This window comes from Panicum virgatum, chromosome 8N, assembly GCF_016808335.1.
Source record: "Panicum virgatum strain AP13 chromosome 8N, P.virgatum_v5, whole genome shotgun sequence".
Classification (NCBI taxonomy): Eukaryota; Viridiplantae; Streptophyta; class Magnoliopsida; order Poales; family Poaceae; genus Panicum; species Panicum virgatum.
The window spans coordinates 7,172,381-7,185,793 of record NC_053152.1 but is presented as its reverse complement, the minus strand read 5'-3'; the positions used below and the strand labels follow the sequence as shown (position 1 = coordinate 7,185,793).

Sequence of the window (13,413 nt, the reverse complement as noted above, 5' to 3'; positions counted from 1 at the left end):
TGACTGTGCTCGCGGCCCAAACGACCTTTCGGCCCGGATCTGGGCGATCCGCGCCTGCCTGGGCCCGCAGCCCAACAGCCGACGGCCAGGCCGCCAAACCGGCCCGGCGCCGCGCCCCTCTTGGGCCAAAACTGGCCCTGTCACCGCCGCGTCGCCCCCTTGCCGTCGGATCTGAATCCGACGGCCGCCCGCACGCGTCGCGCGAACAAAACCGGCGACGGCGGCGGTCCCCGAACCCTAGGGTTCATTCTCTCCCTCCCCGTCTTCTCTCTCCATGAAACGGCAGCGACGGCCATTGGCCATGGTGGTCGGGCGGAGCGGGCAGGGCGGCGCCACCGCGGCGTGCTCGCCGGCGCGCGCGCTCGCCGGAGGGTGAGCGCGCCGCCGTCGAGCAGGCCGTGGACGGAGCCAAGCTCTCGAGTCCCGCGCGCGCGACCCGGCGTCCCGGAGCGGCAAGCCGGCGGCTTCTGTGTGCCGTGAAGTCCGGCGAGCGGCGGCGCAAGCGCGTCTCGCGCACCGGCAGCGGCAGTGACACGTGGACCAGGTAGGTCCCGCGCCCTTTCACCTCTAGGGTTAGGGTTAGGGTTTCACTTTTGAGTTCATTTTGCCATCGATTCTTTCTGTTCTTTCTCTGATTCTTTCGATTCGAGTTCGAATCCATCTTTCCCCTACTGAATCTATGCGCTAGCAAGGCGACTGATACCATTGATAGACTTTAGGATCACACTAGTGCACGGATCAGTGAGGTTTTAACCTTCTTTTCTTTACATCAAGTACAAGAGTCCCTAGATCTATTGCATAAACGAAGAGAGAATAAACACAGTGAGGAAGTAGAGAGGGAGAGACCATCACCACCCGTGCTTGAACTCGATCCGGCGGCAATCTCAGGTTCGTTGATGGAGATCCGCTCAAGGGCGGCGAGGAGCGGTGTAGAGACGTCGTGGACGTAGCGTCGGAGTCGAGGATGGTGACAGCGACGCCGATGGATCAGCGTCGATGGCAGCGGCGGTGAGTCTTCCCGCTGCTCCAGCGCCCTCTCTAGATCGGTTAGGGTTTAGGAAATGTAAGTGAGGGTACTTGCGGCGCGGCGAACCTCGTGTCGAGTGCCCCGGCCCCTCACCCCTTTTATTTGGTGCTGTACAACGAGGGCCCATCAACCATTAAGAGTTGAGCACCCCCATCATGGCGCGGATTAAGTGCCTAATAAGCAGTTGGGCCTATTAGGAAAGAGATCAATCTAACATTATATCCCTTGATCTCACTAGAGCTGAGGGAGAGGCGGCGAGGGTGCGAATCCCGCATTCAAGCTCGATGGAGGTCTCCCGGATCTCCGCAAGAGAGTAGACCGCAGGTTCGGTTTCAAACTATTTTCGAATCGATCCCCTCCACCCCCCAACCCCTTTCCCTAAGATTCGTTTTCTAACTCTTGGTCGTCGGCTTTTTGCTTGTGGTCTGAAGTTGCGTCACAAGGATGCATTGTTGGATGCGAAGTCTGCGGTTCGTTTGGTCCAAACTGGATCCAGTGCGCCGCCGAGCTCGCCGGCGGCCAGGCCCCCGATGAACAGCGCGGGGCAAAGCGTTGGTACCGTTGCCTCAAGGTTGGGGTCTCCAGGTCAAGATTCGACGCGAGCATCTCCGCTCGAACTTCTTATCAGGGTGAGCTCATCCCGACATCCGAGCGTAATTGTGTGTGATGGTGTAGAAGTAGTCTTACTTTAGACCGTTTTGGATTAGCTGGAGGTTTTACGGCATACTGATTTAAATCGTACTTTTTTTCACGCACTCGGAATAGCTGCATGTTTTCTGGGTTCAAGTTTAGGTGGAATGCGATTTTTTCTATATTCAATTAGCACAATGGTTGTGTTTTTAGTGATACTTAGAATAGCTGCAGAATGGCTGAAAACTGCTGCTGGTTAAATCTTTTATGGGAAGTGATGCTACATCTCGAAGCATTTTTTCTGCTGTTGGTTACCAGGTGAAACGGTATATAGAGAGCACTCAAACTAGTTAAATCTTAGTACTTAAGAGGATGTTTTTTGTTGTGAAGTATTGCTATACCATTCTGCTGGTAGTTCTACTTCCTTGTTGTTTAGTACTAAGATTGATCCCATTAGAGTACGGCATTCAGGGTATCTCACTAGAGGATTTTGTTTTCGGTTTAGGGCGAGGAGCAGGTAGTTGTAATCCCATGGGCAGTGATCCTTGAGAAGGTGATGAAGTCCTTACCAGGCAAAAAAGGTCCAGTTTATCATTGGATGAAGTCTGGTGTTTCTAGTTTCCAAGTATGCATTGAATTGGACTGCACGGGCACAAGGTATTCAGTTGTACCAGTTGGATGCTGCAGTTCGGAATTGAAGGTTTGTGCCCATTTGGATTTGTCGCCCCTGGATTTCAGGCAGTGTAGAACCAACATTAGTTTCTGAAATTATGATTATTTTTACACCAGCTTTTCTTTGAATATCTTTTTTGTCAGTGTATTGTCTTGTGATTTTAGTTTTGCTCAGCCGGTCCTAGGTCACAGTGTTGTTTTTTCTGATTCTGGGGGTGTGTGCACTTGTTTCTAATTGAAGTTTGCATTGTCGCTTACCTTATAAATGTATTTTTGGTTTTCTTTAATGTCGGATGCCTTTTACTTTACACTTTTATTGCCCAAACAGGAGCATGCTTTTTCCTCGAGGTGTGTATCGATATATTTAGAAGAGATGGGTGTAAAGAAACCCAAAGTTACAACACAGGTTTATGTTTTTGGTACAAACTTTAGCGAGCTTCCCCTGGTCTTGTGGTTTCTGAGCTAAGGAATATAATTGTGTTGTGTTCTAGTGTGATTTAGTTTCCAACTTTAGATAAACTCATAAACAGAAACACCAGGATCATGGTGCTTCCAATGGATCTGATTTTTTTATGCCATTAGACTTAAGTAATGTAGTATGGAACACCGCGATGCTGAATGGTTATGGTTATTATGGTCCAAAATGGGGATTTTCATAATGGTGTCGCTGAATGTGGACAGTTTGCTACTTCTTTAGATAAACTCATAAACAGAAACATCCCCTAACCGGCTATCCGAAGCTTCGATGTGGGTGCTGACTTCCTGTTTTCTGCCGGGTTGTGTATAAATGGTTTGCTAATAAGCAGAATGTTAACCAATCTGTTACTCGCAGGTATGCAACTTATGAGCATGGAAGGATGTTTTGAACCAATATGTATGCGATGTGGCCGATCTGCTTATTGCTACACTATCAATCAGCGGAGATGCCTTCAATGTCAAGTACGAGTTTTGCCCTCCCCGCAGTCTTTTTTATCAGTCACCATTACCCCTGAGTAATAAATGCCTGCAGATATGCAAGCTCAGCATATGGGAGGGCACTCTGAATCAGTATGCACAAGGCATGTTGAATCTATGAAGGGGGAGATTCAACAGTGTCGGTAGTTATTGTCTGTGAAATATATTTAGCTAGCTAGCATGGAGGCAGATGTGTTGCTGAATGTCATGTGCCACCAAGGAGGAGCATCTTAATAAATTAGTAGGCACTACTCACTACTCACTACGGGAGACGCCACCTTTGCCGTGTGCACTATGTCGGGCACACGGCAAACAGGCTCTTTGTCGTGTGCCTATAATGTAGCACACGACAAACATACAGGCACACGGCAAACAGGTTCTTTGCCGTGTGCCTAGAATGTAGCACACGGCAAACATACAGGCACACGACAAAGAGGCTGTTTGTCGTGTGCCAAGTGTTTAGCACACGGCAAACACATGGACACGGCATAGCCCCATTTTTGTCGTGTGCCGAGCAATACAGCACACGGCAAACACATACACATGGCAAAAGAGGCTTCTTTGCCGTGTGTTTTTGTTAAGCACACGACAAATTTGACTTAAAAAAATAGTTCTCCGTTTGAAACTTTTTTGCTTATCTCTACATTGTACGTGGGACTCTACATTAAGTTTTGGTAATTTTCTCGATCATTTTTCTATATTTAACATTTCTATTTCGTGAAAAGGAATATTAGAGAATAAGTCAACTTTGAACTGAAATAATTGTGAATAGAGTATTGATGAAGCAAAAAAAATGTTGTTCACATCATTTTTTCCCATTTGAGCTCTAATCTAAAAAATGGATGCAAAATTTGAAGAGCTTGCTCATGAGCCATGCCATGAACCATGTGCCCCAATAATTTTAAAATTCTATAAAAAGCAAACTTACTCTGAAAAATATATGATTTGTTATGCTATCATGATTTTATAAGTGGAGGCTATGGAAAAAAATTGAAAATGTTTAGCACAAGTTATCGCATATACTTCTTATAAACCGAAGTATCTTCAAAGAAGATCTATAGAGTTGAGAAGGAGCAGTTGATATTTCAAGTGAAAGTGATAGTCGAATTGGGTGTTAACTTCAAAAATTTATGTACATGCAATACACATCTTAGAATCTATCACGCCAAAATTTCATAATTTTTTAGATTTATTTGTTATTTTTTATATCTTGTCCCCATTAAATAGTACCATGTGACATACATTGAAATGAGGTGTAACTGCATGAAATAATGATTTTTTCAGTGCAATCATAGAACAGAAAATGTTGAGTGATTTTTTTGGTGATATTTAGAGTGTTTTGAACAAATTTTAGTTAAACACGTAATGGTGATTCAGTTGTTACGTATCGGATTTAAATAGCATGAAATAGTACATTTAATCCGCATGTGATAATGAAGCAAGAAGTATTTATTCTTGCACGAAATGAATGATAAATTTTTTGAATTATTACTTCTTTACTACAGAAGTTGAAACACTAATTAAACAATAGTGGAAACACTAATTAAACATAATTATGAAGCAAAAAAAAAAAAAAGAAAATGAGGCTTTGCCGTGTGCCCTGCCTTCAGGCACATGGCAAAGACATGCCTTTGCCGTGTGCCGGATCGGGGGCACACAGCAAAGGTGGTGTCTTTGCCGTGGGCCAGATCGGCGCACACGGCAAAGCCCGGCTCCCTTATCCCCTTCCAACGGCTGGCTAACATACCACACACGCCACACACAGACACTCTGCTCGCGCCGCCGCGCTCGCCCCGCCCTCACGCCGCTGCCGCACGCCAGCATGCTCGCCCGCCACCGCTCGCCCGCATGCTCGCCGCCGCTCGCCGCGCTCTGCCCGCCGCCGCTCGCCCGCGCGGCGCCGCCGCACGGCCGCACGCACGCCGCACGGCCGCACGCTCGCCCACACGCCGCCCCCACCACCCTCGCCCGCACGCCGGCCCCACCACGCTCGCGCCTGCCGGTCACCGAAGAATGCCGCCGAGCCCAGACGGCCGCAGGCTCGCCACCCCGGCGCCGGCACTCGGCCCGCCAAAGGGTGGCCGGCTGGCGGGGCTGCTACGCTACCTCCCTCGCCGGTGCTCGAGCTGGGCCTGCCACGCTCGCGCCTGGGCTCGGCCTCGCCGGCGCTCGCCACCCGGACGCCGACGTCCTCACCGCCGGTCGCTGGTCGTCGCGCCCAGGGTCGTCGCTCGCCGCGGTCACGTTAGCCGCGGCCACGCATGTCGCGCCCCTGGTGGCTGCTCGCCGCGGCCACGCTCGCCGCGCCCACGGTCGCCGCACCGACGCTCCCCGCGCCGATGCTCGACGCGCCGCCGACGTCCACTACTTCACGGCCAACTGCCTCGCCCGCTGTCGAGCCCTAGGTGAGCACGTGCAAAAGACCCTGCCACCGTCTAATGTTCGTAGTAGATTACATAACCTCGTTGCCCGTGATGATATAAATTCTTACCTAGATTTGGTCTGGGTAGCATATGATGATCTTGAGCTTGTGGTTATATTTCTCATGATTGTCATCAAACTATGTGACACATCCATGCCCAAAGCAAACTCTCGTTTGTGTTGATATTTGTGTTGATATGATGGTTGGGCTGGAGGTGTCACATGGTTCCATGTATATCATGAACTTTTTTTGAGATGATTTCTTATGCTGCAAGTTCAAGATCAAATGAAACGAAACATATCTGAGACATACAACAGTAGTTCAATACTTTTTTTATTGAGATGACCAATAGTAACAAATTATTGATTATAATTTCACACATGTTATTCTCTTTTTGAAGGACCGAGCACCGCCACCTAGTTCCTGTCGCCGGCCTCCGCCACCGGACCACTTGTGCCACCCACCTCAGTTTGCAGGACGTATAGCAAGGTGAGGCATACAAGAGTAGTCTGCTTTTCGTACCGCATGTTTGTATATCACGTAACCTAGTTAGGCGTCTCCCGTTCGAAATAGATACGGATGGAAATATGCAACACTTTGCATATGTACGACAGTATCTGTTTCGAATTGTCCACGTTTTTTGGACAGCCCGAGGATGCGTAGATGGAGTTAGTTTCCATGTTCTACTCGCATTCGAGACAGAGTATCAGCATCATTTCCCCGTTGTTCTCCAGATACACAATCTCCCTTCCGGGATGTGTATTTGGAGAACAGCGGTGAAATGCTGCCGAAATTCTGTCCCGGATCGGAGTAGAGCATGAAAATCGACTCAAGCTACGCATCTTCGTGTGGGATTAGGACCTATCTTAACCTAGTAGAATGTTTGGACATCGTGTAGATGTAAACATTATCTTGTATATTATATTACTCGTTGATATGATAGAGTATGGACGACTGTGCGTGGATGTACTCTGGTTGGAAACAAGGGGGGACTTGACCTTGGAATGAATTCAGAAGACCGAGACTTTCTTGGATCGAGCATTTCCAAAGGTTACAGGAGGCTCATGCACTTGGTGTCCCTACACCAAATGTGGAAACACGAGTCGACAGACACGGGAAGTCATGACACAACATCTTTGCAATTATGGATTTACGAGAGACTATACCCGGTGGACCTACCATGGTGAAAACAATCGTATGAGAAAGGAGGTCGTTAGGCAACGCATTGAAGATCATGATGCTGATGCGGGGGTAGGAGATATGTTAGATGACTTTCATGAAGCACACTTCGAGGGAGAACGTAGCGAGGAGCCAGAGCCAACTGCGATGGCGTACTATGACATGTTGGGTGCAGTACAAGAACTCCTTCATGGGCATACTAAGGTTTCACAACTGGATGCCATTGCGCACCTGATGTTCGTGAAGTCCCAGTTTACCCTGAGTCGAGATACTTTTGATGTTATGTTGACAGTTATTGGCAATCTGCTTCCGGAAGGTCACATTCTTCCAAAGTGCATGTATGAGGCACAGAAACTCATTCGTGCATTGAAGATATCGTATGAGCAGATATATGCATGTCCCAAGGGATGCATCTTGTTTAGGAAAGAACACGCGGAAGCAAATTACTGTCCAAAGTGTGAATACTCTAGGTTCGTAGAGGTAGAGACTAGTGATGGTCAGAAGAGGCAGCTCGCGGTCCCCGTGAAAGTCCTACGATACCTTCCGCCCATACCGAGGATCCAAAGGCTATTCATGACCGAGGAGTCCGCGAAACAGATGACATGGCACAAAATGGGAACTCGATACAATCCTGATAAGCTTGTACATCCATCCGATGCTGAATCATGGACCCACTTTGACGGGGTTCATCGAGTCAAAGCAGATGAAGCTCGTAATGTGCGTGTTGCCCTAGCAACAGATGGCTTCAATCCATATGGAATGTCGGCTGCACCTTACACTTGTTGGCCTGTCTTCATTATACCCCTCAATCTCCCTCCCGGCGTGATTTTCCAACGACAGAACATATTCTTGTCGCTGATAATTCCTGGACATCTGGGAAATAATATGAGTGTCTACGTGGAGCCCCTGATTGATGATTGGCTCAGTGCTTGGGAGGAAGGGGTTTGGACATACGATCGAGCTACAGAGAAACTTCCATCGATCGTTGGTGCTACTCAATTGAGAGATGTCAAAAAGTCCTTCGAACTAAATGTAAAAATAAATGCAAAATTGAAGCTTCCATCGCAGAGGCATACATTCTAGAGGAGGTGTCAAACTTCACATCGAAATATTATACTGAGAATCTTCCTAGCATGCATAATCCACCCTCACGTTACAATGCTGGGGAAGCTAACTCGAACCTCAGCCTTTTCAAAGGGCAACTCGGAAGTGCAAGTGTTGCGAGCATCAAGACCTTAAATTTTGAAGAGTGGCGCAGTATCATGCTATATGTGTTGACCAACCTATCCGAAGTGCAGCCGTACACACAGTAAATTCTCTACATTCATTTAGTTCTCGAGTACTCCCTTTTCGGCATCCAACCCGTTCGTTTCTTTTTTGAACAGGGAATTTCATGTGCAATTCTGGCATCGATCAAGGATACCTACCCTCCAGGAAGCCGAGATCCTTCTTAGACAGGGTGCGAGAAATGGAAAGCCTAATTTTATTTCTTGGTTTAAACAAAAGGTAATGTCTACGTCGTGGCTCTTTCATAGTATGAATTTACAAGTTGCTCGGACGTGTACATAATTTGGCCTGCTTGAACTTGCAGACCCAAACTGATGCCTCAGTGAATGACGAGTTGCGTCAGGTTGCCAATGGTTGTGCCTATAGGGTCAAGTCATTTGGAGTTTATGAAGTGAATGGATATCGCTTCCACACAACAAGTCACGAGCAGAGTCGGCCGAATAGAAGGACCACAAATTCCGGAGTGTTTACGCCAGGAGACGATGGGCTCGAGTACTATGGAAGAATCGAAGAAATATACGAACTCACATTTCATGGGTCGAAACCTCTGAAACCTGTCATATTCAAATGCCATTGGTTTGATCCTCATGCTGTGAGACGGACTCCGAATCTTGGGCTAGTTGAAGTTCAACAAGCGTCGTGTATCCAGGAGATAATGTCTATATTGTGGCTCAACAAGCCACGCAAGTTTATTATCTCTCATATCCGTGCCAATCCGACAATCGTCTCAAGGGTTGGAATGTTGTGTACAAGGTATCGCCACACGGTAAATTACCTGTCTCGAACAATGAAGATTACAACATAGACCCATATACATATGTCGGTGAGTTCTTTCAAGAAGATGGGCTAGATGAGACTTTTCAGATAGAGTTAACCGAAGCGATGGTAATGGAACTAGACAATGAAAGAATTGATAACGTTGATGCAGGGGATGAGGTTCATAATGTCAAGAACTTAGAATTACTAGAGCGATTACGCTTAGACAATGACAGTGATGATGACAGCGTTCCTCCTATGGAGATCGATGGTGATTATATCGACACACGTGATAGCGATGATGAGACATATGATCCGGCTAATCCGGATCATGATGACTATTTTTAATACATGTAAGAATTGTACTACTTAATTTTTTGTACTATTTTTGTTTATTTTAGTCATTGTACTTACTTTATATACTAATTGTACTACTTTTAATGACATCTACTGATTGATTTACTCATTTTAATTTCAGGAGATTGTTCGGCTATGGCGGGGCGCGACAGAGGTCTGATGAGGTCACTCACAGACCTATTGGGCGGCAGATCTACCGAGGCAGGTGAGTCCTCCCAGAGGACTCGACGGACAGGCAGGAGAAGTCGGAGGAGTGGAGCAGGTTCGTCGACGCGCGACGCCGCTGAGGGCTCCGGCACGGCTGCAGGAGGGAGGGCTGGGAGGAGGAGCAGGAGCAGGAGCAGGAGAGGTGCTCCTCTTGTGGAGGAGGAGGCAGAGGTGGTGGAGGAGGAGGACGAGGAGGAGGAGGATCCCGGTGCTGAGGAGCAGGACGAGGAGGAGGAGGAGGATGGGGCGGATGAGGAGGAGGAGGACTTGGGCGTACCTGCCGTCTGGCAGCGAGGTCCCTCGAGGCTCCCAGATCGTCCGATACCTCTAGAGCACCGACCGGTCCTCCGACCTGACGGGAAAATGTAAGTAAGTTCACAAGATTTCAATACGTTTCCTTTTGATATATTCAAAATCACAATTGACACTAATACTATCTCTCAATAACTTGCGCAGGAACTTTGAGATAGTTGTTCCAGGTGTTGCTCACAACTGCATGGCCAATGGCATCCTGGGCCTCCTCTGCAAGCGACACTACACAGGCGCCATGGATATTGCTGGGGTACGTCAGCCAGCCTCTTCATGGGAGCACTACATCGCCGCACCGGATGGACCAGATGAGGAAGGCAGAGCATTTGACAACAAGGCGCATCGGGTGTTGAACGAACTATGGGTAAGTCCTCATGGAACTACATTTACGAATACATCATATTCATTGCACCAGGTTTTGAAATAATGACTTTGCTCACGTTTTTGTGTAGGATTTCGACAGATACGAGGAGGGAATGATGCCCAGGTCGATGCAGGTGGCTAGCAGAGCTTGTTACAAGCTGGTGGCGGATATGTTTTACGAGGCGCACATCCAGGCCGTCATCGACTACAAGGCCAGGATCGAAAATAGTGAGGATCTACAAAGGACCTGTGAGAGACATCAGACTCACCCGGGAACAATACTTGCGGGTAAATACTCAATCTTAAGGAGTTATCAACTATGCTCCATTTGTTCTTCTTAAATGTATTAGATAATGATGATGTGCTGGTGCCTCCGTGGTGGATTGCCAATGATTATCCGTGCTGGGAAATGATAGTGGACCGGTGGTGCTCGCAAGAGTGGGTGGAGATGCACGAGGCTGCCCGGCAGCGGCGTTTGCTGATGCCAGGTGCATCGCACCATCAGGGCAACCGTAACCTCAAGGTGTACGCGGCTAGATATGTATGTGAATTAATTTTTTTATTCTAATGCTCAATTCTGCATAATTTCTAATCATCTTCCATTTTTCACAGTCGGCGTCACATGGTAGTGTGCCTTGCACCCAAGTCCAGGCATACTGTTTGGCCCACAAAGGAAAGGCGACGTCTGATGTCACCTTCAACCCGCAGGATCCGCCCGAAGTGTACAGCAATGCAAGCGTCCACAGCCGCCTCAGTGGGTACAGCTCGATGGCACAAGAAGTTCATGGGCCGGAGTTTGATGCGATCAATGAGCCCATTGATGGAGAAGTCATCATGAGGGCGGGATTAGGCAAGAAGCATGGACGGTACTGGTTTGGCGACAGCTTAGTCGATATGGCGACTACTCCCACTCTCTCGCAGATTCGAGCCAGGAGTACCAGCTCAAGCCCTGCCATACGCCCACGGCCAGACACTACACAGACTCAGATTGAGGCTGTCAAGGTTATTTCTGTTTCATCCGTCATTCCTCCGTTTTTACATATGTTCGCTTTGAATTCTAACCCTGGGATCAAATCCTTTAGGCCCAGATGGAAGCAGCCTTCTAAGCACGGCAGGAGGCGGCAGAGGAGAGGTGGAGGGCCGAGCGGGATGACATGCAGTAAAAATTGGATCAAGCTCTAACATTTATGCAAAGCCTGGGCTCGGCGATGGGTGTTTCGCCTCCACAATTCCCTTCGGCCCCACTTGTTCATCGGGCAGAAACTCCTACCGTAAGTGGCTTTGACTCTATCGAGTTTCATTCATCTTAGTGACTTAGCATTAATCTAGAATGACTTAAGAATAATGCCTTATGATACATCTACAATGACTTACAACTTAGGCTAATGATTGTAGTTTCATTCTTATGTAACTAAATTGTTATGCCTAAATTTGAATGCTCGTAACTTAATTCTTATATAACACATGCAATATATATATTCGCTTATGTGCAGAATCAGTCTGCGGCATCCAATGATGGGCAAGTGAATCCTGACTTCTCGCCTCCTGTGCAGCCGCCTCAGCAGTTTGTGTGGCCACCGCCTCAATGGGTGGCTTGGATTCAGCAGCAGCAGCAGCAGCCGTCACCACCGCAGCAAGGTTGGTCGCCGATGCCTACATGGCCGCCCCCGCCGATGTGGCTGCTGCATCCGCCACTGCCGCCTCCGCCGCCGTCGGCCCCGTGAGTTGTATGGACTTCATTTCTAGGGATATGTATGCTAGCTTTACACTTGAACTTGTATGGACTTGATTTGTATGAGCTTGTATGAATTTGTATGGACTTAACTTGAACTTGTGGTTGTCGATGAATGAAACAAGAGTTTATTTGTATCTGTGCATTTCTGGATAATATCAAATGCCTGCGATGCTTCTTGGGATACATGAAATGCTTATTGTGATATACATAAAATGCTTGTAATGCTTGGGGTACCATATACGTAATAAATAAAAAAAATAGAATCTGGGCTCTTTGCTGTGTGCATTTACCATGGCACTCGGCAAAGAAGCCCGCAAACAGTGTCAACGACCATTATTTTCCATGTGCAAACACCCTGGCACACGGCAAAGATTCAGCCTTTGCCGTGTGCCAGGCCGGGAAAGCACACGGCAAAGATCCTTGCCACGTCATCCGACCGGTCGCCTGAGAAATTTTGCCGTGGGTCACCCTTGGCACTCGGCAAAGGCTTTGCTGTGTGCCCGAGAAGTTGCACATGGCAAAGGCTGACTTTGCCGATGACTGTTTGTCATGTGCCCTTTGCCGTGTGTGGCACACGGCAAACCCTTTGTCGTGAGCTTTTAGGGCTTTGCTGTGTGCTTTGGGCACACGGCAAAGGGGGCGTCTCCCGAAGTGACTAGCATGCGAATTGAGCAGCATGGAATATTTGGAAGGTGTGGAATTGGCATATTTTTTACCATCGTCAGTTGGATGTGGCGCAGGTCTTCGTACGTAAGATGGCTTGTGGTGCACCTGAGCTCTCTCTACTCTCATGATTAGTGTTTTCTTTTTCGGAGTGTACAAGTCTTTGCTTATTTATGTAATCACAACATTGTAAGACCTGCGGGTACATGTCGGAGACGTTGATGCCGGTGACCCGGAGGGTGCCATCGCCGAGGAGCAGCCGCGGGGGGCCGCCGTGGCTGGTGTCGCACGTGAGGTTGAGGCCCGGCCAGTAGCAGCGGGAGGGCCCGAAGCCGAAAGGGTATGGCACCCTCACGTTCCCGCAGGTGGTCTCACAGCCGGGCTGCCCTATCGGTGGCGGTGCCTCGGCTGCCGAGAGCTGCAGCGCCATCGCCATCAGCGCCGCCACCGTCGCTGGGAATAGCACAGCCTTAGAGGTTGGTGCCATCGTGGACGTCGTGGCAACGCGTGGGAGTGGGAGCTGTGCTTATTAGCTGCAGCTCTCCACAGTGTAGACTGTAGAGTAGTGTGCTGTAGATGCGAGCACATAGAGAGGACGTGCACATATGCATGTATGGATGAACGCCGTGTTCCTGTGATGGATCTCACCAACCACGCGCTCGATCGGATGCGAGCACGCGGCTGCCTGTGACTTTCGTTGCCAGCTGCGCGGACTTGGTTTAATCTGCTGGTCACGAGGAGCACATTTTGGCTAATAAACAAGTCCAGTGTGGTTTTCCTGCTCAGGCTGTCTGCTTGGCACTGCGGTTTACTGGCTGGGGTGCGTGCAGTGATTCCTAGCTCCGCGTATAA

The 13,413-nt window shown here is 48.6% G+C and overlaps 1 protein-coding gene across 8 annotated transcripts; it reads left to right on the top strand.

Annotated features, from left to right (window-relative positions):
• The first annotated feature begins 1,237 nt into the window (after positions 1–1,237).
• On the top strand, positions 1,238–12,147 carry LOC120685696. 8 transcript variants are annotated; one of them, XM_039967760.1, is made up of 12 exons: positions 1,238–1,351; positions 1,459–1,656; positions 2,163–2,357; positions 3,162–3,268; positions 6,106–6,194; positions 9,406–9,856; positions 9,948–10,164; positions 10,253–10,451; positions 10,580–10,704; positions 10,776–11,165; positions 11,246–11,434; positions 11,717–12,147. In XM_039967760.1, the coding sequence occupies exons 6-11, from the start codon at positions 9,420–9,422 to the stop codon at positions 11,267–11,269; spliced, it is 1,392 nt and encodes a 463-aa protein (XP_039823694.1). In that variant the 5' UTR covers positions 1,238–1,351; positions 1,459–1,656; positions 2,163–2,357; positions 3,162–3,268; positions 6,106–6,194; positions 9,406–9,419; the 3' UTR covers positions 11,270–11,434; positions 11,717–12,147. The 8 variants fall into 8 exon arrangements, 7 of the variants coding, with proteins under 7 accessions (XP_039823694.1, XP_039823690.1, XP_039823693.1 ...); XM_039967756.1 differs by adding an exon at positions 1,892–1,983 and having other exon boundaries at positions 10,776–11,434; positions 11,657–12,147; XM_039967759.1 differs by having other exon boundaries at positions 10,580–10,686; positions 10,776–11,434; positions 11,657–12,147.
• The last annotated feature ends 1,266 nt before the right edge of the window (positions 12,148–13,413 follow it).